This window comes from Anolis carolinensis, chromosome 3, assembly GCF_035594765.1.
Source record: "Anolis carolinensis isolate JA03-04 chromosome 3, rAnoCar3.1.pri, whole genome shotgun sequence".
Taxonomy (NCBI): domain Eukaryota; kingdom Metazoa; phylum Chordata; class Lepidosauria; order Squamata; family Dactyloidae; genus Anolis; species Anolis carolinensis.
Genome location: NC_085843.1, coordinates 77,903,890 through 77,931,316, shown reverse-complemented (window position 1 = coordinate 77,931,316; position 27,427 = coordinate 77,903,890). Strand labels below are relative to the sequence as shown.

The 27,427-nt window shown below is 37.7% G+C and overlaps 1 protein-coding gene across 7 annotated transcripts in view; it reads left to right on the top strand.

The window, feature by feature from the left end:
* Positions 1 to 27,427, top strand: part of hlcs (holocarboxylase synthetase) — a 162,299-nt gene that overhangs the window by 97,538 nt on the left and 37,334 nt on the right. For 6 of the 7 annotated variants that reach the window (XR_010004949.1, XR_010004947.1, XR_010004948.1 and 3 more), the window contains exons 7-10: positions 18,450 to 18,517; positions 20,375 to 20,535; positions 22,581 to 22,695; positions 25,451 to 25,664. Coding sequence is in view for 4 of the 7 variants with exons in the window: in XM_062977156.1 (XP_062833226.1) it covers positions 18,450 to 18,517; positions 20,375 to 20,535; positions 22,581 to 22,695; positions 25,451 to 25,664 (558 nt within the window). In the remaining 3 variants the exon portion in view is untranslated. Of the gene's footprint in view, positions 1 to 18,449; positions 18,518 to 20,374; positions 20,536 to 22,580; positions 22,696 to 25,450; positions 25,665 to 27,179; positions 27,413 to 27,427 lie in introns of those variants that run through there. The other variant, XM_062977157.1, reaches the window with a different exon arrangement.

Here is a 27,427-nt window from a genome sequence, read left to right as displayed (position 1 = left end):
TTACAAACAAGTAACCTAACCTTTTTGGTTTCTATGATTCATGTTAAGAGGTTAGACACTTATAAAGAGGAGACTGAAATTTTGGAACTATTAATCAGCATTCAAAATATATGTGCAGATGTTATAGCTTGAACACCATGAATTTATATGACATTGATTATAGCCACAGTTGTTGTTAAAGTAGTTTAGCCAATTTAATTTTTTAAGCATACCCAAATGTAAATGATGCTTGCAGTGTTTTTCCCTTTTTTGATTTGCAGCTCATATTAGAAGGAAAATAATCTTTCAGATTGAATAATGGAGGAAACTGCTTGATACCCTCCTTGCAAAAAAAATTAAGAGTTGCTTCCTGTAATTTTTAATTTATTTATTTATTTATTATTAGTATGGTCCCAGCTGCATTATCTAACCCCAATGAAGAAAATTAAGTCAATGTAAAAGTATACTCTGTTTTTTTATAGAGAGGTCACGAATAGTCTTTCTTTCCTTACTAGTCACTAGTGTTCTTATTACACTTCATTTATATAGTTGAAGGACTCAGGAGAACCAGCTGGGCTCCCTGTCTGCACTCATCAAGTGTTAATTTCTGAAAGGGGTACTGCTGTCATGAACAAGTGCCGAAGGTGCTCTGGTGGTCCTGCCAAACAACGAGAGCTCTTAATTAGTGCCAATGTTCAATCAGGCTGCTTAACCTGCCACAGTACTGAGGAGGTCATGTTCCTTCCTGCGGCATTGCCAACAGAAAATACGCAAGAGCAGACCCCCAAAGCTTTCTTTTACTGTAAGAATAGTTCAAAAGGAAACTGATCCTAGTAATGTGGTCTTCATTTGAAGATGATGTACAGAGAGTGGTGTATGTTCTTTGGAAGGCGGAGGCAGGCCTCGTTGCTGCACAGAATTTTTGAATGATGTTTTTAATTCTTAATTATCTTTTGCAAATACAGAAGACTTTCAGATAACTGGAACTCAAGCAACTGGGAAAAAGTGAAGAAATAATACTTTAAATTAAAATTAGAATTAAATCATTTTTAATGGACATGTTACATTCAAACATATATTACGTTCAGTAATGTTAGTCAAGTTCATTGTTGAAAAGTTAGTTGGTTTCCATTTAACTAAGACTGCATATTGCATTCACAAAGCTGTTTTTATAAAACAGTAAAGCTGTTAGATTAAGTTGTCTTTAATTGTCTTAATTTGCTTTTAAATTTTTAAGTGTAACTCCAGCCTTAATATCAAGCCAATACAGAGTTTATGGTATGGTGTAGTATGGGGTACGGTGTTAGTTAGGCCTATTTTTAATAGTAACTCTCTAGTAACCAGAAATTACATCTATCCAGCATCTAGGGGTGAGCATATTACACCTATCCTAAAGTCACTCCACTGGCTGCCAATTAGTTTCCAGGCAAAGTACAAGGTGTTGGTTTTGACCTTTAAAGCCCTACATAGATTGGGCCCAAGTTACTTACAGGATTGCCTTCTCCCATACAATCTGCCCTGAACACTTAGGTCCTATGGGGGCATCTACTTCAGCCTGCCAGAACCCGACTGGCAACCATTATCCAGAGGACCTTTCCATCAGCCTTCCCAAGTCTGTGGAACAGCTTGCAGGAAGAGCTCTGACAACTAAATGAGCTGTCAGAATTTAAAAATCATCTAAAGACCTATGTCTTCATGTAGGCCTGCCAATTTTAATCATGACTTTTAAACCCATGCCCTGTGTTTAATCTCTGTTTTATGTGTTTTAATATATATGTTTTATAGAAATAAATTTAATATGTGTATTTATAGAATTTTTACAATGTTTATGAGTTTTCACTATGTAACCCACCTCAAGCCATGAGGAAAGGTGGGGAAGAAGAAGAAGAAGAAGAAGAAGAAGAAGATAAGATGGTGATGGTGATGATGTAAATGTGTCTAATTTTATTTTCAACCTACAATGTATTTAATATTAAAGATTTCCCCTGACGTTAAGTCCAGTCGTGTCCGACTCTGGGGGTTGGTGCTCATCTCCCTTTCTAAGCCGAAGAGCCGGCGTTGTCCATAGACATCTCCAGGTCATGTGGCTGGCATGACTGCATGGAGCGCGGTTACCTTCCCGCCGGAGTGGTACCTATTAATCTACTCACATTTGCATGTTTTCGAACTGCTAGGTTGGCAGGAGCTGGGGCTAACAGCGGGCGCTCATTCCGCTCCCGGGATTTGAACCTGGCACCTTTCGGTCCACAAGTTCAGCAGCTCAGCGCTTTAACACACTGTGCCACCAGGGCCCCCCGTATTTAATATTAGTTGTGATTATTCTACACTGTTACCTACAAGAACCTACTGTAATACATTAACCATTCGCAACACAGTGAAACTGAAGCAAATAGTAAAAGTTAAAGTGATGGAGAAAGTAGGGCAATTCAAAATAAATTTGAATTAAGGATCCAAGGGATTGATCAAATAACTCAACATTTTTTCCCCCTAAGGTTAAAAAAAGTATTAAAGGCATTCATGTCAGATTTCCACGGTAACAATATATCTTTGAATACAGCTTCTTTGGCGTAATTTCACTTTTTTTGTGTGTACAAGCCTGGCAAAAAGGAAGAATATTTGTTTTTGTTATTAAATTAAAATAGTGTTTATTTAAAATTGGACTGAACAAGAATGGTCTTGTGTATGGAAAAGCTGGATATTTCTGTAAAAGCCCTTGCACTTTGAAATAATTGCCATATCATAGGCCAGATTGCAGTTTAAACAAGTGCAGAAGCTGTGTTCAAACATTTCATAGAATTTAGGTTCATTTAAAGTCTAGTTATAAAGATACTACAAACTATCAAGTTACAAATGTGTGATAATTTTTCTGTTTAAAACATGAAAACCTCTGTGTATGTGTAGAGACTAAGAAACAGCTTCAGAGTGGTAAGAGATGGATGGCTGCTAAGACTGCTCTGTTGACACAACTTCTGTGCATTATAAAGGTTACCTTACCCTTTTCAAAGTGAAAATACATTGGAATGCTTTCTGATCTTATTGTGCAATTGGAAGCATGGCATGCTAATCCTTTTGTACATACATGCTTATCATGGCAACCACATTGTTCTGATGGTTTTACACAAGTTAGAAAGAATTTAATGCATCTCTCAAATACGGATTTTGGGAAAGATTGTTTGCTGTCTGTCTTATGAGAAGGAATGCAGGGTAGTTTCATTGTTTCCTTCATTGTCTCCATGTATTTTCAGTTGCCATTTTAGATAGTAGTTTTATTTTATGTAAACCCATTATGAGGAAAGGGAGGCTTAGCCTTTCTGAACCTCATCAAAAGAAAGTAGTATCTTTACTACATGTAAGCCTGTCTTGAGCTGAAGTATACTTATGTTTAGTAGTTTCAAGTCTGCAAATATTTCTATATATGACCTCCAAAGTGATATATCACTGCAGTGGAGAAATGCATGCTAAAATGTTGAATTATTTTGTGGAATTTTGTGGAATTTTATCAATTTTCATTCCATTGTGTCTCTTTTGACAAAGCACCTCTGACACAGAAAAGGTTGAAGATTCTGCCCATATGAATTGAAAAAGCCAAGCGGAACTGTGGACATACTTTAATTTTAACAACTAGTTCCCTCTGCATAAGTTAAATGTAATTCAGGAGGGAATATTGTAAGTCAGGAGTAGCTCCTAGCCTCTTATCTCCAGAATGTTTTGGAGTATAGCCCTTACTGTGCTTGACCATTTGCTATGCTGGCTTACATGTGTATTGGAACTGGAGGGATCCTATTGTAATTAGTGTATTGGGTAGGAGTTGAATTGTTGTGGTTGTAGTGATCGGAAAGACAGTGCCAAAGTTTGGCTTTAGGTAAAAATAACATTAAAACATGCTCAGGAAGTATTAATTGTCTTTATCTAGGACTTTCAATTATTGGCCCATGCAGCCATGCAAATAAAAATGTGTAAATACTTCACATTCAGCAGAGCCAACAGTGTGTATATTTCATTGCTCATCTCATCAAGAAAAAAAGTAAAAGAACAGTAGCATTGAGAGTTGTGGCCAATGAATGCCAAAGATGTTTAACAATGAATTCATCTCCTCATCCTATGGTAGTCATATTTTTAATCTCAGCAGGCAGAAGCCAATTCCAATAAAACTGACCCAGATCTACACAGAGAAAATGTATGGAACAGGCTATTTTATATTAATAAAGGGTGTTTCTATTTAGTGATGTCAATATTATGCATATACATAGGGGGCAATGTTTTTATTGTTGTTTTGCTTCCTACAACTTGAATAAACAGTTTGGATGCCAGAAATTAAATGAGAGAAGTATCATTCCAATTCTTTTTAAGAAAGCCTAAATATTGCTGCACCGCTAAATATATCATTTGAAAACTGTGGCTTCATCCTCTCTAGATTTCTTGGTTCCCTTTTAAAACTGGTTAAATTGTGTTAGTATTTATGTTAGAAATAGACCACAAGTTAACTGGGTCAGTAAATTCATTTTATTACTCCACATTTGCTTTAGCTAAAGTTTTTATTCCAAATTCTTGAGGGGGGGAGGGGGGAATTAAGTGAACTCTGTAAACATTGAATTGCAGTGACACCCCAGGCAAAATGCAGGAAGATGCTACTTTCAAAGAAATGAAAGTTTGGGAATGTGGCCATGGCACACATTGGAAAGCCCCATAAAAGATTTGAGTCATTTTTCTCTTTCTTTTGTAAGTATATTCTGTGATGACATAGAGAAGTTCTGTTTAAAAAAAATATGTCAGTCTCAGGTTCTTTCTGTAAAATATCTCAATGGCATAACAAGTACTGTTAAGACCCCCGGAGAAGGGGTACATGCACAAGGGGTTCGCAGAGCATGAGGAGACCCTATGTGGTCTCCGTGCCTGTGGGAATGGGGGCAGATGCATAGTATGGGACCCTGGACTTGGGGGAAGGATGAGGCTATGAGATACATGTCAGCTGTGACGATGTGGGGGTGAGACCCTGGTTGCCGTGCAGAGTGGGTTCCAAAAACATCATCCCGGTCTCACCTCCTTCTCCAGGCTGTATTCCCATGCGGAGAATCAGCACTGGTCAACAAACAGTCCAGCAGGCGAAGAGTCCGTTGTTTAACTTTATTTACATAACTATTTACAGTTGCATTTATTCACAATAAATCCCGACACATGGCTGTGTCACCTCAGCTACAGAGCATAGCATTCATAGTCCATCTCCAGAGAATGCTCAAGCCGAACACTCACTAAAACGACACTCCCCTGCATTCCACAGACCATGAAGGAAGTTCCGGTCAAACAAACTTGACCCCATTGGTCCTGTGATACGTCAATCAAAGCAGGTTCTTATTAACTCCGTAGTTACTGAAATGCCTTGCCGAAAACTAACACAGAAGGCATTTCTAACAGCCTAGATTGATTTCAACATTTCACACAATTCACAATACCCTGACAATTCATAGTTTGGTTGGGGAGGGTAGAAAGACGAAGGAAAGAGTCAGGAAACGGCTGGGAGTGTTGGTTTAGCATCAGGGGAACAGCAAAGGTGAGTCAAAGATTGTTGTAGCCCAGCCTCCATCTGAGCTGTCAGGTGAGCCTGAGGTTGGGCCTGTTGAGCCTGTGATTGTCCCTGCACCTGCCTTGTTAGAGGACTCTGGGTTTGGGCCTGAGATGCAGCCAGAGTTTGTCCCAGTGGATTCTACGACAGAAACATAATGGTTGCAAGTAGGCAGCTTGAACCGCATTCCTCAAAGCAGTCAAGGTCTGATCTCCTGGTGCCTGATGGACGTTCTAGCTTGGATTCTGGAAGTGATAAGGCGGATAGGGCTAATGAGCCTGACGGAAGGAAGGTGATAACGTAGCAAAGGAAAGAAAGGGAGTATGTCATAAGGAATAATCTATTGCTTTTGAAATGAAATAATGAGTAGACTTCTCATGGAAAGGGACCTTGAATTTCTCTTAAGAAGGGCTGCTTGCTCTGACAGAGTCAGAGTGGTAACTTTGTTTTCCTGTGAATTCCATGTTATTTCCTACAGCTTTGTATCTTGATTCGAGTTCCAGCCTCGTTCTTGTTTCTGTGCAACCAGTTGAATATTCCAGTAATTTTGCAGTTTGGATTTCTGTTCCAGTCAAGACCCCTGCCTTGTGTTTCAGCATTGGCTCTGTACCTTGGACTGAATTTGGAGTTTTGTTCCTGTATTCCAGTTTTGCTTCCTGTGTTTCCAGCTTGACTCACGCCTTGGATTAATCCTTGATATCTTGTTTGAACTATTCGTGATACCTTTCTTGGGACTTACTTTGATATCCGATTTCGATTATATTCTTTGAGTGACTTTTATAGACTCTTGCTTCAAGATTTTCAAGTACTTTGTTCTTGTGGATTCAAACTCATTTTATTGACTTTGAACTTTGATTTGCTATTGCTTGCATATAATCTTCAATAAACAGTTTGCTTGCTTATATTCTGGGGCTCCAGTGTGGTTTTGAGGTGCCTATGCAGCCTAGGGGTGCAACAAAGATGATACAAAGAGACAAGAATAGGCAGAACGGATACATTTTGTATTTGAGAAATAAGGGCAAGATTATAAAATATATTGTTTACTTGGCTTTTACCTTTGCTAGCCTTTAGACTAAAGCTTAGAAATGTAATTTTTCCTCAACCCAGCTTCAGACAAAGGGCCTTGAAGTCCCTTTGTTTGTGAGTCATTGACTGGGGTGGGAAACCATTAGCAAAGTCGTCTGGCCATTTGCTTAGGCTGAGCAAAGATCAAATGGCTTTTGTAATATGGATCCCAGTATGTTCGTTATAAAATATGAGATATAAAACCTTAATTAAATGTACTCAGATCTAACATGGGAAAGGGTCCTTGCTGTTGTTAATCCTTTTGCAAATTGGCCAATTGGCCCTTACTATATCATTCCAACCTGGCAAAACTATAAGTTTTATTGGGGCGGGGGGGGGGGGGGAGTCACCCTCGATAATAATGTCTACACTGACAAAACAAAATCTGTATGACACTGCATTTTCCTGGTCTGCACTGACCCAGCAGTGATCCCACTGCCACCCTATGTGATCATGGTGAGATCACTATAAACAATCACACATTTTCCCTTTAGAACTCTCTTCGTTGTTAGGGGACAGTCCACATTTCCAGTCCTTCACACTATATTTAGCTACACAATGGATAATGCTTTGCTTTTTTGTTCTGATTTTTTCTGTCATGCATGCGAATCAAAATATTTTTTGTTAAATGGAGGTTCCCTAATATTAATATTTTGATATGCGAGTGTGAGTACCCACCCACACAAAACTTTTTTTAAAACAAAATAAAACTCCGTCTGAGAGACATTTCTTGGTAGGAATGCTCACCTCCCACTTATCTGTTTGCCAATTACTAGCAATGCTCCCACATGGATGGCCATATGTCCAAAAGTTTGGATTTTCTGTAAAACCTTAAAAAAAAACATTCCAGCCCAAAGGTATTCATTGCAAACAAATTGTCATGGACATTAGGTTTGAGTATGATTTTTTTGTCCATATAGGCAAATCCAAAGACTTCATATATTAAGTGCTATTGAATATAGTTTGCCTTCTATGAGACTTAACAGAAATTGTCCCTTTTTTCTGTCTTGTCTCATTTAAATATATTAAAGACAAGTTATCATATTTTTGCATTCTGTTCGATATATAATTTGGCTTGTGATTATTTAGTGGAACTAGCTACTGCACCTTTACCACTTTTTATTGCAGCACAGAAAGAACCTGATAACAGATTAAGAAATACTACGGGGTTTTTTTCTGATTTCAGTTGATTTAACCTAAATTCATGTTGAATTTTTTTTGTTTTTTGTTGTTGTTGTTTTTTTGCTGAATATGGTATCAGAGGTTTTGTGAGATGACAATATCCAAGATCTTGGGTTTGTATTTTCTTCTGCTCCTTTTCCTCTTTAATTGTTACTTTGTGATCCTCCTTTCAAAATTAAGTGGAAGTACAGTAAAAGGCAATAAGTGTATTAGTGACTGTGAAGGACTTGTGTTAGAAAGAGAATGGTCCTACATGGAAATAGGATAAATTTTGGTGAATTTTGTTTGGTGAATTTCTAAAATTAAATTGAAAAATTGCATAGAAATATATTGGAAGCATATGACTTTTTAAACTTAGATTATTAGTTTGAAGGCAGCTCAGGTTTGTAATAATGAGAAATTACTAGCAGGTGAAGACCTTTGGATGACCCTTTTGAAAAGAACTGACCATCTGATCTCCTTCCTGGTAGATGAATGTTTTCATCACAGGAAGCCTTTCCAGCTGCTCTCTGCAAAGAAATGAACAGTTAACCAGAGAGAAATAAAACCAGTTTCATTTTATCTGGAATATTTCTATTTGACAAAATAACTACTCTATTAAAGTTTTCAGATTGACTATGTGACCCAATAATAGTAAGTATTTCATACATTTTCTAAATGAACGTTTTTCTTTTCTTTTTCCCCCTATAAGCTTATTATTTTATAATGCCTGTTTCGAAAAATTAAGACTTTGATCCAATTTTTGTAAGCCATGGAGCCTTCCAGGAGCAAGAACGTTTGCATTGATGGGTCTTGTGTTTAATTCACTCTGCACTTTTTTTTTCTTTAATGCCACAATGCTTCCAGTGCACTTTTAAGATTTTAAAGATATGATTAATTTGACCTCTACTCCTAACGTACAGAAATAAGGATCATATATGCGTGTAGCCTTGCTTCTCACACAGAAGCAAGAAACATTGTGGTCTAAAGTTACCTGCACAATATGAAGACCAGGGTAAACAGCTGTCAGCTTGTGGTGTCTTTTCTGCAGCCCTGCCCCTCATTGCTGTGCAAGAGCCACTCCAGTGCTCCCAACTCAACTAGAAGAGATGTCACAAAACATCTGGCTGCTTTGTTCCTTTGTTAGACCTGTACATCTGAGTGCAAAGATCCTTTTCCAATCTCAGACAAATTCAAATATATTTCAGGATTTGCCTGTGTGTTTGTGATTTAGTTTGCACTTTACCACAATTTCCCCCACTATTTTGAAACACATGTAATGTCTGGGGATTTTTTCAGAATAGACAGAAAAACATTCTGTGATGTCCCTAATTTAGTGCAGTTCAACTTTTTATCTGTTGTGAATGTACCTTTAATTTTTGAATACCTGGATGAGTTGGTGTGTTCAAAATATCTCATCACATATAGCAATAACAGGTAAAACATGTGTTCTAGAAGGCAGATGTCTTCTTACTTGAGTCAGGAAACACTACCCATCCAACCCCTTATGTCTATTTTCAGTTGTAGTTCCAATCACCCCACTTTTTGTTTTAGTAATTAATGGGTTATGGGTTATATATGTTTATACAAGGATAATTTAATGTCAATTAAGAAATATCTAAGCAATGTTAATCCTGTTAGTGAAGAAGTTAGTGAACCCAAACGCCAAATAAGTCTGTTTACTGTTGAGAGTTTTCATTCTGTGTGTCTGCTGACATTACTCTGATGCATGCATTTGAAGAAAATTGGAGAGGTGTCTGCATTTTTATCATTCTAATCACAGATTTGAAATCTGACATAATTGTGATTCTATTAGTATGTTACGTTTTCCCACCATTGAGAGTATGGATACAGCTACTTTTCATATCCTGAAGAAGCATTGCTGTGTATCGAACTTGCGGAATTTGCATAAAGTATGTATTTGGATAAAGTAAAGTAATGGAGATACTACTTTAGAGCAGTCGGATGCATATTTACTCATATGTATCATGTGCCCAATTTGTTTAGGGTTTCATACAATATTATCAGTACTGCTTCTGGCATTTCTATTTAATGTCAATTAAAAATTGAGGGCATATTGTATAGATTGTTCCAATTTGAGACATGCTTTGAAAGTAAAGTACAGATTTCTTCAGCAAGCTATATGAGGGGAATAAGTTTTTTAACTACTGAAAATAAAAAACGTTAAATGTTACTTCTGACCTCCAGGTTTTTCAACATCTGGAATGCAATGTTGCTTTTTGTAATACCTTGGCAATACCATAACACAGCAGGGTGCATTAATGAGAGTTTCAGTCTGAAAACCACAACATCAGTGAAATTTATAGATGTCAGGTCATTAACATTAGTCAAACATAGTTTCTGTGGTTTGAGTTCCAATTTTAAGTAGGCAAATAAAAGTCATTTACTGGCTATGAAGACTGAGTGTCTTTGGACCTGATGAAATTTCAATTTAACTATTCTGTATTTAGTCCCATTTTCAATATATGTAATAAGCATTTTGTGTAAAATGCTTAATAGGCTGCTTCAGCACCATTTAAAAACTTCTTTTAACTATTTTCCCTTGAGAGTAGGATTTTAAAATAAACCTTAAACGTTCAGCATTGTGTTGAATGTTTTCAGTCTAACATGTGATATATTGATTTGTCTGTTCATTTCTTTCCTACAATATCATAATTTCTGTAACATCTTTTCATTGAAATTCCCGGTATAGTATAGTCCGCCTGGCCAACCCCTCCAATAGTTTCTGTTGGTCATGGGGATTCTATGTGCCAAGTATGTCCTAGATCCGTCATCAGTGGGGTTCAGAGTGCTCTCTGGATGCAGGGTGAACTACAACTCCCACCCTGGTAGATCAGTCCCCAAACCCCCTTCAGTATGTTCTTTTGATCATAGGGGTCCTGTGTGCCAAGTGTTGTCCAGGTCCATCATCAGTCAGGGTCACAATTAATATAAATATAATATAAATATATCAGATATAATATATAGTTATAACAGATATAGATATAAATACGCTATTTTAATTACAAAGCTTAGTTGCATGTATTTCTCCTTTCTATATGCACCCAGAGCTCCTCTTAGATAGAAATTAGTAGTGGTGCTTAACTGTAGCCTCAGTCTCAACAGTAGACACAGCTCAGCTTATAAGCCTTGGTGTGGTGAAAGAGTTCACATAACGTGAGCTTGCTTCTTTCTACTAGATTAAACATCCCCAGGCCTGGAGCATCTTTTGGAAGGGGTTTCTAGGTTCAGGTTATTGTATCTGTTGCAGGTGAGTTTTTTGTTTCAGTGTCTGCTTAAGACTACAGAATATGGATGATAAGGGAGCTGCTGTCACTAGCAACAGCTGTGTTATATTTATGTTTTTAATAGACGATATGGTTAGTCATACCTGCAACAAGTACAAGTTGATGCTCCTGTTGCAAGAGAAGGTCTAACAACTTAAGGTCTACTCTTCAACATATTGGGAAGCATGAAAGTTTCTTGGAAAGAACAGAGCACATTGTCCAGTATGAGGAACACGTAAGGAGTGTCTCCAAGAAGATCAGTTCTCAAACATAGAAAGTAGACTTTTTGATAGAATGTGACACATAAAATGGCCAATGATCATTCTGCAAGAGATAAGGAATCAGTTAGAAGATCCCTCTATCTGTGATTACCAAGAACAGGAATAAGAGCAACAATGTCAGTCCTTAAGTAACCTTGGAAATTCAGCACATGGAATATTCTCTACCACTCCTCCAAAGAGACTTGTTGCTGATGGTGCTAGAGGTTTCCATATTGAGGGGAGCAGAAGCAGTGGTTTGCAGACCTGGCAGGATTACTCGAGTGGTGTGCTGTCTCTGATGCTAAAATGTGTGATGTTTCAGAGAGGTTGACAAGACTTGTCAAGCCCACTGACCTTTAATAATAATAATAACAACAACAACTTTATTTATACCCTGCCACCATTTCCCAGACGGACTTGGGGCGGCTTACAGAAGTACATGCAAGTGCCATAACACATAAAAATAGAAATAAAATTACATCATATATTTTATATATATATAGCTCTGTTGTGGCTTCAGTCCTTCCTGGAGGGCCGTTCCCAGTTGGTGAAGCTGGGGGACACCTGCTCGGACCCCTGGCCATTGACCTGTGGGGTCCCGCAAGGTTCCATTCTGTCCTCCATGCTTTTTAACATCTACATGAAACCGCTGGGAGAGGTCATCCGGAGTTTTGGAGTTCGGTGCCATCTCTACGCAGATGACACTCAACTCTACTACTCCTTTCCACCGAACTCCAAGGAAGCCCCCCAGATACTGAACCAGTGCTTGGCAGCTGTGATGGGCTGGATGAGGGCGAATAAGCTGAAGCTTAATCCCGACAAGACAGAGGTCCTCCAGGTCAGTCGTATGTCCGATCGGGGTATTGGGTGGCTACCTGTGCTTGACGGGGTCGCACTCCCCCTGAAGGCGCAGGTCCGCAGTTTGGGGGTCCTCCTGGACTCAGCGCTGACGCTTGATGCTCAGGTGTCGGCGGTGGCCGGGAGGGCCTTTGCACAATTAAAATGTGTGCGCCAACTGCGACCTTACCTCGTGAAGTCTGATCTGGCCACGGTGTTCCATGCCTTAGTTGCCTCTAGACTGGACTATTGCAATGCACTCTACGTGGGGCTGCCCTTGAAGACGGCCCGGAAACTCCAACTAGTTCAATGTTTGGCAGCCTTGCTTCTAACTGGAGCTAATTATAGGGAGCGGTCAACCCTCCTGCTTAAGGAGCTCCACTGGCTGCCGTTCACCTTCCGGACCCAATTCAAGGTGCAAGTGATCACCTACAAAGCCCTGAATGGTTTGGGACCCTCCTACCTTAGTGATCGCCTCTCCCCCTACGAACCTGCACGATCTCTTCATTCGTCGGGGGAGGCCCTCCTCTCGCTCCCACCTCCGTCACAAGCACGGTTGGTGGGGACGAGAGAGAGGGCCTTCTCCGTGGTGGCCCCCCGGCTCTGGAACTCGCTCCCCAGGGAAATCAGGCAAGCCCCCACCCTGGTAGCATTCAGAAAGAGCTTGAAAACCTGGCTCTTTACTCAAGCCTTTAGATAAAGATTGCTAATCCAGAAGCAATCTGTATCTGTGACCATTCTTGTACCGGTTTGCACTTTTTACCTTTGTCAACTCGATATAGACACAGGGTCTATTCCCATCCCAATTTGCACTTCCAAGAATTTGCAGCACTTTATTAGTCACCTCGTGTTTACAATATTTATATGGTGCACCTTACCCAGTCTACTTTTACAATCTCTCAGTTTTAATCCATGTTTTTATTAGTTCTTGTTTTTTATTGGCTAATGTTTAATTTTTTTTTTATTGTGCATGTTTTTGTCTATTGCTGTGTTTTATACTGCTACTGTTTTTATTCGGGCTTGGCCCCATGTAATCCGCCCTGAGTCCCCTTCGGGGAGATAGAGGCGGGGTATAAAAATAAAGTTGTTATTATTATTATTATTATTATTATTATTATTATTATTATACAATGACAACATTAATTAAGATAAAAACAACACATTACAAAAGGTCCGATTTTAAAAATCAATAAAATACAGTACAAATTGCCATAAAAATAAATAGTATTGCGTCTGTTGAAGAGTTTCCTTAGACGGTTATGTTGTTTTGTGCAGCAGCTATATTCTGCTTTAGTCTTCCACCTATCACTCAGATTCAGCTGAGTTTCTTTCTCTAGCAAACTCAATTGGTCTTTTTGTGAAGCAATCATCTGGGTGATACCCTTTATTTGTCCCAGTTCAGCTAACTCCACCTGTGTCTCCATGTGCTCAAAATTTTTCTGAAGCTGAGAAAACATTCTGGAAGTGTCTTCTTGCAGTTTACTCAAAGCAAGAGGGTGGCCTTGGAAGAAAGCAGCCATTTCTTCTTTATAGCCTGTCATTCTCCAAACTGGATGCCACATATTTATGTCTTCCTTTTGGTCCAAGTGGGAACCAATGACACTTCAAGATATCACAAAGCTTCAGGTATGAAGCTGAAAACCTTATGCATAGGTTGCCATTTTGTCTCTGATCCCTGTTAAAAGACACAGTCCAGGAAGAGAGCGGAGAATTGTAGCGATAAACAACTGGTTCTGCAGATGGTGCTTCCAACATTGATTTGGCTTATTGGACCATGGTCTGCAGTTTCATGAAGATGAACTTCTGACAAGTGATGGATTGCAACTCATAGTAGTTGGTAGGACTGGTTTTTGCTGCAGAAACTTTTTTGAGCCTTGCAAACTTGATCACAAGGTCTTTAAACTGCAGCAATTCATCAAGTGCTGGAGATAATAGCTCAATTTTTATAGAGAGAATTCGGTAAATATTACAACATAACAGAACAGGGAAATAAACAAGATGAGCTTGAATCATTAGCATGGTAAAAATCTGATATAATAGACATCACTGACACTTCATGGGATGAGTCTCATGATTGGAATGTAATAGAGGGGTATAACCTATTTCAGATAAAAAGAACAATTAAGAAAGTAGACACAGTAACCTTAGATATCAAGGAAGTTTTCATCATGTGACTGAAAGAGACGTCATTATGGAAATCTGTAGACTCCCCACATCAGATTGAGGACTTGAATGCCTTCCTGGAACAGATGAACTCACATTTAGAAAGGAGCAGTAATAGTAATGGAAATTTCAACTATCCTGGTATTCATTGGAAGTCAAGCTCTTTAATGAGGTGCGGTCTAACATATTCCTCACTTTCCTTGCAGTTCTATTGTCAAGGGAAAGCAACAAGGGATTTTGCTATTTAAAATCTGATCCTACCTAACAGTGATGACGTGGAATGACAATTTCACCTGAAATTTATTATATGACAGAAAGCAGAAACCAAGCATAGTCTTGAAGTCATTCTAGAGATGGGGATTTCTTAAAAATGGGAACTGAAGGCACGATTCCAAACAGTTCAAATGAAGAGTTAAAATGGGAGGTATTGAAAGAATCTGGTAAGGATAGCTAAAGAACTTTTAGCTGGGTTACAATTTAAAAGAATCATGTACAAGAAATAGGTGATTCAAGTGAATTGCCAAGACATGTAGGGAGAAAGTCAGAAAAGCTAAAGCTTAGAACAAACTCAGGCTTGTGTGAGAGGTGTAATAAACAATAAAAATGGGCATTTTTGATCCTGTCTGCAGCAAAAGGAAGAACAAGAAAATGTTGGTGTCATTGTATGATGAAGATGGTAAAATACTAAGAGGTGACAGAAGAAAGGCAGAACTGCTCAATGTCTTCTTTGCTTTGGTCTTCTCTGTAAAGGAAAGCAGTGTTTTAACTTGGGGGAAATGAAGCAGATAATGTAGTGGGAAGAATGCAGCACAGACTGCATAAAAAGGTGGTATGGCAATACCTATCTACTCTGAATGAATTCAAGTCACCAAGGCCAGATGAACTATATCCACATCTATGGAAAGAACTGCCAGAACCAATTTCAGGATTCCTAGAAAACAGAAGAAGTCCCAGCAAGCAAATATTATCCCACTTTTCAAAAAGAGGGAAAAAGATGACACAAACAATTACTACCCAGCCAACCAGACATCAATATCAGGAACGTCTAGAAAAAATGTTTAAAAGACAGTCTTTAAGCACTTAGCAAAGAATGCCATGGTCACTAAACGTCAATGTGAATTTGTCAGAAGCAGGTCATGGCAGATTAATCTCTTTTTTTGATAGTGTTGTAAACATGGTAGATGAAAATTAAGCTGTGGATGTAACACGCCATAGTTTTAGTAAGGCCTTTGACAGTTTCTTCTTGATATTCTTGCAAATTGTAGACTAATGCCACTATTAGAGTTGTAATTGATTGACCAACCAAGCCCAAAGGATACTCATCCTGGAGAGAATTGACCACTGGGGTGCCACAGGGCTTTATTCTAGGCTCAGTGCCATTCACAATCTAGGAGTCTAACGACCTCATCACATTGGGCAAAAATTGGTGGCATGTGTTGATTTGAACCCAGGTCACCACACGCACTCACACTTTCCCCCATGTGATCTCCCTCGAATCCGGGCAATGTGGGGCATGGGGTGCCAGATTTTACACAGCAAAGCGGAGCACCGCTGGCTGTCACAGATATGATGAGGTCATTAGTGGACCCTAACCAAAACATAAGTAAACAGTATAGCGTGGCATTAAAAAATACAGCTGCAATTCTATACTACATCAATCAGAGTATCGTATCTAGAACAAGTGGAGTTATATTGTGTTTTGGACAGACATCATCTGGAATATCATGTCTAGTTCTGGGCACTGCAAATCAAGAAAGTTATGGACAAACTGGAACGTGCAACTAAAATGGTAAAAGGTCTGGAAACCATGTTTTATGAGGAGTGATTTCAGGAGTTAGATATGGTTAGCACAGAGGAGAGAAGATTAAAAGTTAATATGAAAGCCATGTTTAAATATTTGAAAAGATTTCATATTGAAGATGAAACATGCTTATGTCCTGATGCTGCAGAGACTAGGATAGAGAGAAAAGGATTCAAACCAGGGAGGTGGAAGGGGGGAGAGGTTCTTCCTAAACATTAGAAAGAATTTCCTTATGATAAAAGCAGTTCAATAGTGATATATGCTGTCTTGAAATGTGGTGGAATCTCCTCTTGAGGTTTCAGAAAGAAGCTGGATGGCATCTGTCTGGATTGTTTTGATGATTTCCTGCATGGCAATGGCTTGGGCTGGATGGTCCTTAGGCTCTTCCAACTCTGTAATTCTAAGGTACTTTAGAATGAAAAAAATGTTTACAATTGCTTCTTTCTGTTACAAAAATATAACATTCACAAGCAATTTATTATGGCTATGGAAGTCTGTGGTAATGCACCTAAAGTTATCTAGCCTAAATAAATCTGTCTGTCTCCAGCTGTCTCAGTCTAGGTATTAGCAACTTCTCCACTTTGTATCCTTCCTTACAGAATTTCCTCTTAGCCTTCAGTAGCACAGGAGCTCAGTCTTGTCATTCTTGTGCTCTGGTAACTCCAGCCAAACCACTTAGCAACTCCATGCATATGCTTCCTTAATCACATCCTTGTTCTGCAGTCCTGTGTTTGGTGTCATAACCAATTTTTTTCTTTCTGATTTTCCCCCCTCATATTTGTAACATATGACTTGCCTGTTATGTAAAGCCTAGATAGATTGCCAGTCGCAACAGATATATTTATAATCTGTTCATAGCACCATTTCCACATTTAAATTAGATTTCCTTTTTTGTAACATGAATGTGGTATTGAAAACTGAAGCAACGTTTCACTCTGATGTGCCGAGTTTCTAGAAGACAATATTAAACCTAAATGGATACAAAGAACCTCTCTTAGAATCTTTCCTTCAACTCCCAAGATTACTAAAATATACTTTTAACAGCAGTGGTTGGTGGTAGATAGTCTCAATAAGCAATTCATGGTGGCCAAGAGAAACAATTATCAAGTTCTGTTTAATGTATAATGGAAGTAAGACTGGCAAAGAGATCATCTGGCTTCGAAAAATTGACTCTCACTGATATTTGCATTGCATTGAGAAAATATTGCATTACCATTCCTGTGGTTTAAGTATTTCTAGTTACTAACATCTCTTTTCTAGCTCTCAGAGCCAAAATACTTAGTTTTTTTTACAGTTATATGAACAAGTGAGTCATTATTTAAAGATGTTGAAAACATTTTGGATAATATTTTGAGACCTTTTATGTCTTCTTTATCTTTCCAAAACTATTTATAAAGTATCAGGCAGAGTGAATTAGGAAGCACTTATGCTAACCATTGGAACTAAGCATTAATTTCCACTGATCAGGAGTGGGGGCATTTGTGTGTACTACTCTGCTTTGCTTCATTGCATTGTTATCTTAATTCCTGGGTTTGTTGATCTTCTAATATTCAAGAAAGTCTACTTTGAATTCCAGTTGTTCATCTACTACAAAGAAAAGAGCCTTGACTAGTTGTCTGGCAACTTTTCTGAAGTATATTACATTACTATTCTCTGTGGGTGACAACTGGCAATTAAATTTCCTCTTTACCAAATCTGAAAATAAATTTTTAAAAAATTAGTCCCATTCACCGTTATTACGGCAATTTAACAAGCATTCTCACAAAAAGATTTTTTAAAAGTGAACACTAACTATTTTGGAGTTAGAGTATGCACTGCTTTCTCCCTATCCCCAGAAGGGAAGCTGCATTACTTTTAGTGAATTTTTTTAAAAAGCAAAGCACAAAGTTAAAATAAGCCAGTGTTCTCTAGAGTTCTCAGAAGGTGTAGATTTATTTACTGTAGTTAAATCATAATTAGTTCTCAAGGGATAATGTCGCTTTTAAACAGTATTATTGCCACCATCCTGGTTTTCGAAATAATCAGAAACTGCTGTAGTTACAGAATTTACTATAAGTAGAAACAAATGTTGGGAATTACCAGTTGTCACCCATAGAAGATACTAATATACTTCTGTGAAAATAAGCACTTCAAATTGAAATGTTGAATATTTAACTACAGTACCTCTTCTAAGTATACATCTGAATGATCCCTTATGTATCATCCTATTTCATTTACAATTTTCTTACAATTTTCTGTGTTACATTTTTCCATGATCCTTTTGACCTGTGTGTGAAACAGAATAAAAGCCACACACTGTTCTGACAGAAATGTGCTTTTCTAATATAATTTGCCAGGTTGATATACAAGATACCACAGGAAATCGGTCTTATAGCAATTGCTGTTCAACAGACTCAAGGGAAAGGTAAGTTGCTGTAATTTTGGTGTTAGTGGAATAACCTTTATTTGATTAAATGTATCAGTGACACAAATTCATCAGGTGAAGCCAGATTCATTCATATATAAAACAGATCCTTGAAATCAATGGGATGTAAGATGAAGATGAGGAACTATTTCATTAAGTCTTCTCAGTGTGATTAAATCTGCATCACACTTGAAGAACCTGTGACCCTCCAACCTAGAACACCCATCAATTGTGACTGTTGATAATATTGACTAATGATAATTGGTTCAATGTCATTTTGAAGATCACAGGTCCCCTACCCCTGTTTTACAATAATCATTATAATCCACCTGTATCTCTGTGATATGAAAACATTCCAAATTGTGACTGTTTTTATGCAGTTACATTTTTCATACAAGGAGCTAACATGCATTTTTCATTCTGCCATTGATCAGATCTAGAAGCTCCAAAGTTGCACACATACAGAAGCACACATATGATACTTTTGTGTGCTTAAACTTTCCATGAGATTACCCTTAAAATATCTAGAACAGCCTTCCCCAGCTTGGTATCCTCCAGATGTTTCAGATTACAGTTACATTCTTGACCATTGGTCATGTCAGGTGTACAGGAACAGAGGGAAAGACTAATCTGGGAGAACTACTTTTTTAGTTCAGTGCAAAGAAAAATGTTTTAGTATGTGAAACATGAGAAAGTATCTTGTGTCACTGGTTCATAAATCAGATGAATAATGATACACTAAAGTGATAAGATTTGATTTTTCTGTATGTACAGGTTATTCTACCCAGACTTGCTTTATCAAGCAATATCAGAATTGTATGTTGTTTGTAAGACATAATAAATAAAACACTTCTGAAGGCATTTACCGTTTTTGCTTTGTTTAGTGGTCATGATTGAATAAAGGTCTTTATAATTAAAAATTCTGCATATCCAGAACACATGCTGTTGTTTAGAATGCTGCTATATTGCTTGCTTTTATGAGTCTTATGATTTCTCTTTTGGGAAAATATGGGAGTCGTTTCTTCTTGGTAAAATTTCCCTAGAAGTTTTGAAAACTGAAAAGCCATATATTCTGAAATAACTCAACTGCCACTTGCACTTTTAGGACTAAAGTTAGGGACATGTGGGCTCATGAGACTCTTACAGGAAAGTGAGCATCTCCTTATATATTGAAATCCCATGCTGAGGTAAAAATGCTCTGCAGCCTTTTGTCTGTGCTAATTAATCATCTCCATGCCTGTTTCAAGTTGTGCATACCATTGTGGGCGTAGTTTGGGTATTCACAGGTTTCTCTGATACCAGGGACTATAATGCCTACATATACTCTAAATCAGTGGTTCCCAACCTTTTTTTGACCAGGGCCCGCTTTGACCAAGGAGCCCTTTGGCAAGGGACCACTCTCCAACATTAGTACCAAAAGGGTTACGAATCAGTTTTTGGTCAATTTTAGATTTGGTTTGATTATTTAGGGCGCTGGCTCAGAAAATTGCATTGGACATCAGCTCTAGTTTCTGATATAGAACATATGCCATCCAGTAGTCGCCATCTGCTCACCCACGGAAAACCATATTTAATAATCTAGAGCTGATATGGTCTATCCAATGCAATTTTATGAATCAGCACCCCAAATAACCCCAGGAACAGGCCTAAAATGAAGACACAAAGAAAAAAATATTTTGGGTTGGGTTATGTTATTATCCGTAGTAGTAACGGTGAGGCCATGGACCGTATTTTAGTTCTTGTAGACCACTGGTGGTCCATGGATCACAGGTTGGGAACCACTGCTCTAAATAAATGCATTTCTTCTTTGTATATAAATAATAGTTAATTCTCTCCTCACCCACTCCCCTTTTACAGGTCGTGGTGGAAATGCTTGGCTGAGTCCTGTGGGAGCTGCTTTATCCACCATTCATATCACCATTCCTTTAACATCCCAACTGGGTCAAAGAATTCCATTTATTCAGCATCTGGTTTCTTTAGCAGTTGTGGAGGCTGTTAGATCCATACCTGGGTACCAGGTACTCTATTTCATATCTCTCTTATATGGTTTTAAAACTTCATTTGACCCAAATGAAAGAAATGGTATATGTAACTGCCATACCTCCTTGTTATTTTATACAATTAAAAATTAATTTGCTTTGCCTGCAATAATGTTTTTCTTTTCACAAGTGAGGTTTATGTTCCCGTAATGAACAAAATATGACCATGTTGAAGCTACCAGTTCATTTTGATTTAAAATTGTATTGTAACTACTTTCCTATAATCATGACATACACATATATGCTTTTTAGTCTAATTCCAGGATTTATTTTTGTTATTAAACCAATGAGGAAAATATGGGGGGTGGGGGGAGAAAAAATAACAATACTTTGCCAGTTGCTTCTTAGATTATTGCTGAAGCAGTTTCAGCGGCTACTTCATCCCTTTTGATAAAGCTTCTTTTTCTGTGTCTTGTTTAATGTTGAAAAATGTTTGCTTCACACTCTGAAGCAATAAGTAACTATATCCTCTCAGGAGGGAATCAAGTGTCCTGTCATCAGTGCACAAATTACAAACCAATCTTCTTTAGCACCTCATCTGTTTCCTTTGGCTGTAACCAATTCTTAATATTGGTGAACTGTAAAACATTGGTATTTTGCAGGACCAGTTAATAAAAGCATGTGTTCCCTATATTATACATTATCAGTGGCTTACTCACATTTACACATGAATTTAATTAGAGTGGCATTCAGTAGCCTTTCACATATTTTAGGGCTTGTCTTCTATTAACACCTCCCAACCTCAGGACTTCATAACCGGACTATAAAAAATGCTTTATGGTGGAATTTAAAACAAAATATAATTCTCTGGGGTTTACAGCATTAATCACAGAGGCAAGAAAATTTAAAAATAGAAGTAATCGTTTATGGAAAATATTTCAGCTTGTTATACATATCTAATTTTGTTTGCCAGCTGACAGGTGTACATAATTGTCATCCATCTAATACAGAACTTTCCAAACTCTGAAAAAATTGGACACATGGTAGTATGTCGGCTGCTGTGTGTAGGTGTGTATACAAATGTAACGAGAAATGACAAAAATCTTTAAAATGTATGTTATTATCTTACAAATAATACATTTTTAAAAATATAAATGAAAGGTTTTCAGCGATAAGTTGTGCCCTCATACATTTAGCTATTACAATTTCTGTATGTGCCTTACAAGGGGTTGATTTTAACCTCTGGTTTGCTAGTAAAACTGAATTACTGTGTCATGAAATGATGCATGTCTAAAAAGTATGTTACCAACGTGAAATGTTCGGAAAGTTCTGATCTAGATTATCTGTTTTGTGTGCCATTATATGTTTTACTGCCTCTTCTGGATCTCTGCCAGTTTCTAGGGCAACATTGGTAGTTTATTGCACTTGAATCTGTGTTTAAATGTCACAGGAGCTGTTAAATTGCTGTTATTTAGCCTCAGATCCTAATAATAAATGATTGTTAGGAAGATGGTATGAAACTCGCAACCTAGTGAGTCTGTAGCAAAAAGGGGCTTTTGACAATATCAGCACCTAAAGATATGGATGGAATAGTCTCTTACTATATCCAGTTACCACACATTATCAAAGCTGGAGCAAACTTGAAGGCAAAGTAATAAAACTTATGAAAACATCTCCATTGGCCATCAGTCTATCCAGGCATAATTCAAAACTCTGGTTATGACCTATAACGTCCTATACCCCTTGTGTACATACTATTTGAAAGACTGCATTTCTCCATATGAACTTACCTGAGCAACTGAGATCTTTAGGAAAAACCTTTCTCCCAGTCCTTCAGCTTCCACAGGGATGTTCGTTAGGAACATGAGAGCTTTCTTGCTAGCTCTTGAACATTGGAAAAATTAGACAAAATTCTTCTTTGTTAGCCTTTCATAAGAAAGGGAAGACTTTTATTTTATTTCCAGTTGGTTTTTGGGAACTGGTCCACTGTAATAGACTGAACGTAATAGTGTGACATACTATTTTAATTTTTCTCCTTCAGATATGTTTGAAAAAGTTACCAATGTACATGTTTGTTTCCTTAGGATATTGATCTTCGAGTGAAATGGCCAAATGATATTTATTACAGTGATCTTATGAAGCTTGGTGGTATTCTAGTGAATTCCACACTAACTGGAAATACATTCCACATACTTATTGGTAAGAACATACAAAATCTCATACTTTTGTTTGAAGCTATTTTGCCATTGTTGACACTAAATGTATAACAAAATAATATTTTGTCCCTTAAATAATTCACCTACATTTTTTGTTTCCACTATGGTATTCGGGATAATTTATTGACTTCTCAATTTGGGAGAAGAGACACCTGGATCAAAAAATCCTCTTAATGCTAGACCATTTTCTATCTTGTATTATGTCATCTAAACATTATGTCATCTCGACACCTTTCTGTTGTTCAGAATGTTTTGGTTGTCATGTGTTTCAGTAATTATATTCAATTGAAGAGATAATTTGGGACTATGTGTATATTGGGACTTACTTAAATCAAATGGATCTCACTTAGAGTTAGGAAAACTTTTAAGACCAGTGCCATTTACACAACTAGAATAGACTTTAGAAGCAATACCTTTTGCAACTTTCACTCTAAGTAATCTATTAAGTATTTTGCTTTTTAAAAAGACTGCCAACATCAATAACAATTCTTCACCCTAGGTCAGTGAGAGCCAACCTATGACACGCGTGTCAGCACTGACACACCTAGCCATTTTTGCTGACACGCTGCTGCATGCAGATTGATTGGATAACTATGTCTTTTGTGGCGAAATCTGATGCGATTTGGCCCAGTTGTTTTGTTGTTTAGTCCATGGGAATTATGCACATATTATATATATATATATATATATATATATATATATATATATATATATATATGTAATATCATGTTATTACTATTATATTATTATTCATTATTCATGACTACATTGAAACTAGAATAGAGAGAAATCACCGTGGAAACTGCAAGAGGTACCATAGATTGTTGTATATGGAAATAATGGTAGTAAATAGTTTTTGATTTATTAAATACAGTTATATATTACAATTATATATTTTTGTTATTTAAACTATACATATTGCGAAATTATGGTTTTTTTCTCGAAATGACACACCACCCAAGTCATGCTAGGTTTTTTGGTGAATTTTGACACACCAAGCGCAAAAGGTTGCCCATCATTGCCCTAGGTAACACCCATGTGAATAAATAGTATCATCAGTTCTGTTCTGAAAATTATGAAGATGGAAAAAAAATGGTCAGATGATTGTCAAAATCATTTATCAATTGCCTTTCTACAACTTGCTTACATGATTGGTAAGATTATATGTTCTTCAAGGCATGTTTACAGGTGTATTCCCCAAAACCTAGATTACTCTGTGAAGTTTGTTGAGAAAGATTATTCTTACAGCATCTAACATTATTAGTCAACTCCTTTTTAAATGCCAAGATTTCTCTTTAAGACATGGAGAAATATGTTTTAGGCATAGAAATTTTAGGACATAGCATTCTTTAATCATCATCATCATCATAATTTAATTACTTATTAATCGCCCTCCATCCAAGATGCTCTAGGCGATTTACAAGATAAAATTGTAAAGGATAAAAATACATACATACAAATATTGATAAAATTAACATAGATTAAAAGCTCTAGTAAAGAGCCAGGTCTTGAGTGCTAGGGTAAAAGGCCCTAACTCACGCATGGCTCTCATATAGGGCGGCAAGGCATTCCATAAGGCAGGGGCAGAAATAGAAAAAGCTCTGCGTCTGGTCCTTTCCAAGTGCACTTCTCTAGGACCCGGTATGTAAAATAAGTCTCGTTGAGATAGTCGTTGCAACCTCTGATGATGCACTAGTTCTCACCTGTGGGTCCCCAGGTATTTTGTCCTACAATTCCCAGAAATCCCAATGAGATTACCAGCTGTTAATACTTCTGGGAGTTGAAGGCCAAAATTTCTGGGGACCCACAGGTTGAGAACCACTGCTTTAAGACACAGGTTATAGAAAGTACATTTGATGATTCATGCTTATCCTCCTTAAAATACAGGTACCATAAGTTCCATTCTGTTCCCATGCGGTTTAGTATTTTATCAAGAAACAGATTTGCTCATTGGGGTTTTCAGGAATGAGTATCTTCAGTACACCGATGATACTCAGCTCCTCTTCTCCTTCAGAGTCAGTGGATCCATGCAGAGAGTCCAGGCAGGGAGTCCATCTTGAGACCAGTGCCTGGATACTGTAATGGGCTAGATGATGGTTAATGAACTGAAACTGAGTCCTGATAAGATGAAATCTCTGTTGTGTGTTAGTTTCTGGATCTTGGAATTGAGTTAGCATCCTGCCATAGATGGAGCCATCTTTCCTAGATCTATCTGTCACTTGTTTGGGCTTTCTGGCTCAGAGTGATTTGAATCAGCTTATCTGCCAGAGTGATTTGAATCAGCTTATCTATTTTGCAAATGGGTATAACCTCACCAGATTTGCACCAGTTGCTAGTACATTTGTGGTCAATATTCAAGGTGCTGATAATGATATTTAAAACCGTAGATGGCTTGGTGATGTACTGTTCAAGAATACACTTGTTGCATTTTTTTCTCTCCAAACAGTTGTGTTTCCGTGTGGACAGACTTGAGATTAATTCTACTGGTTTTTTATTAGAGGGAGAAAATTAAGTCATAAATATCAGCAGACTGTCTTGTCTTTGGCAAACGTGAGGGACTTGTGTTTATATGGGCTTGTTCATCTTTCATCATCACTGAAAACAAATGTCTTCTGAAAAACTATGGAAGGATTTCCACTGTTGTCTTGATGTATGTGTTTATATTGCAGTAAGAAAAGAGAGTTTTGTAGAGAAATTGAACTTCTATATCACTTTTCTGATTACATTTTCCTCCTCAGGCTGTGGATTTAACGTGAATAACAACAATCCTACTATATGCATCAATGATCTCATTATTGAGCACAATAAGACAAAGAATACAAATTTAAAACCTTTAAGTGTTGACTGTCTAATTGCAAGAAGTGTGACAGTGCTGGAAAATCTGATCAGTACTTTTCAAGAGAAAGGACCTAATGGTGTTCTTCCCTTGTATTATAAGTACTGGATACATAGGTAAGTAAGCTCATCCTTCTGGCCTTCATATTCATAATTGTTTAAGCTAGAGGCTGAACTACCCCTATCAATCTCTTAAGTAAATCTCTTAAAGCTATAGTGACATGCTGGGCTTTTATTTATCTCCAAATAAGCTTCTTCATTGTGCATTTGTTTATATAAATGAAGATTTAACCAAATTGTGTTGTCCTCCATGTGTACTTTAAAATACATCAGAATGTTTACATTTCAGCAGGCATTTCGATATGCTGTATTTTGAATCACTTTGGTTATCTCCCTCAGTGTGCTAAAAACAAGCTATGAATTAGCCATAAATGTTACAAGGAGCTAGAGAAGAAACATATTGAATCTCAGGTTCTCTCACAGGGAATTAAATAAACTTTTAAAAATCTGTGGAGGTTGGTTCAGGGCTTACTAGCTCTATTCTCGCTGCTTGCTTTGCCCCCCAGGAGGGTTGTCTCATTGCTCCCTGTCCAGGACTCCACTGGAAATTCCCTCATCCAACATGTGTGGCAATTATATTTTGAAAACAATTCCATTGGCACCAGTGCAAGAGATTTTTCTCTCCATATGTTGCTATCGTGCAGGAAGTCCATCTTGTGACTTAGGGCACATCTACACTGACCACTTAAGTCAGTTTCACAACCAGTATTGACAAAAAGGTTCTCTATACAGATGATTACATAGGAAATCCTGGAACCAGTTTGAAGCTCAGATGGTAATTGTGCAAACCACAGAGCATAGATATGCATTAAGGTCTTTCTTTGACATATTTTGTTTGATGTCTGAATCTAGCTTCGAAATGCATTAAATGGTCAGTGTAGATGGGATCAAAGGAAAAAACAAACTCTTCCCTTCCTAGGTGCACTCCCTCCTAAAAATAACTCCTATATAACATTAAATTAGGGAGCTCCCGGTGGTGCAGTGGATTAAATTGCTGAGCTGCTGAACTTGCTGACCGAAAGGTAGGCGGTTCGAATCCAGGAGCGGAGTGAGATCCTGCTGTTAGCCCCAGCTTCTGCCAACCTAGCATTTCAAAAACATGCAAATATGAGTGAATCAATAGGTACCACTCTGGTGGGAAGGTAACGGCGCTCTATGCAGTCATGCCGGCCACGACCTAGGAAGTGTCTATGGACAATGCCAGCTCTTCGGCTTAGAAGTCAAGATGAGCACCAACCCCCAGAGGCGGACACGACTAGACTTAATGTTAAGGGAAAACCTTTACCTTTAGCATTAAATTGGGGGGACAGGGGACTTACATTGAATGAATTGACATTTATGGCTTTGGGCAACAGAGTCAAGTTTTTTAGTAATAGATCTATCCCTGGAAAGCAATAATGCTCTAATTTTAAACAAGCAGAGCTATGTGATAGATGTAGGTAGGGACCATAAGTATGTACAGCTCTTGTTCCCAAGGATGGTAGATTGTTAAGTTACATAGTTTACTGCATAGAATCCATAGTTTTAAAGAATTACTTCTACAATGGCTTTTTTTCCTTTTTTTATTAAAAGACATCCAAAGAACCTGGCTTATCAAATGTGAAAACCTCCTTGGAGCACCTGGAGCACTTGGTTGCTATATGAAGGTGCCTTGTTAAATGTAAATATTTACACAAGACTACTTGATTATGAGGCACTACAAAACAAATTTAGATAATCAGAAATCATGGAATATATTTGGATGGGAGGGATTCATTATAACTAGTTTGATGTGGTTCTATGAAACTTGATGCACCCCAGTTTTATAATGTGAGCAATTT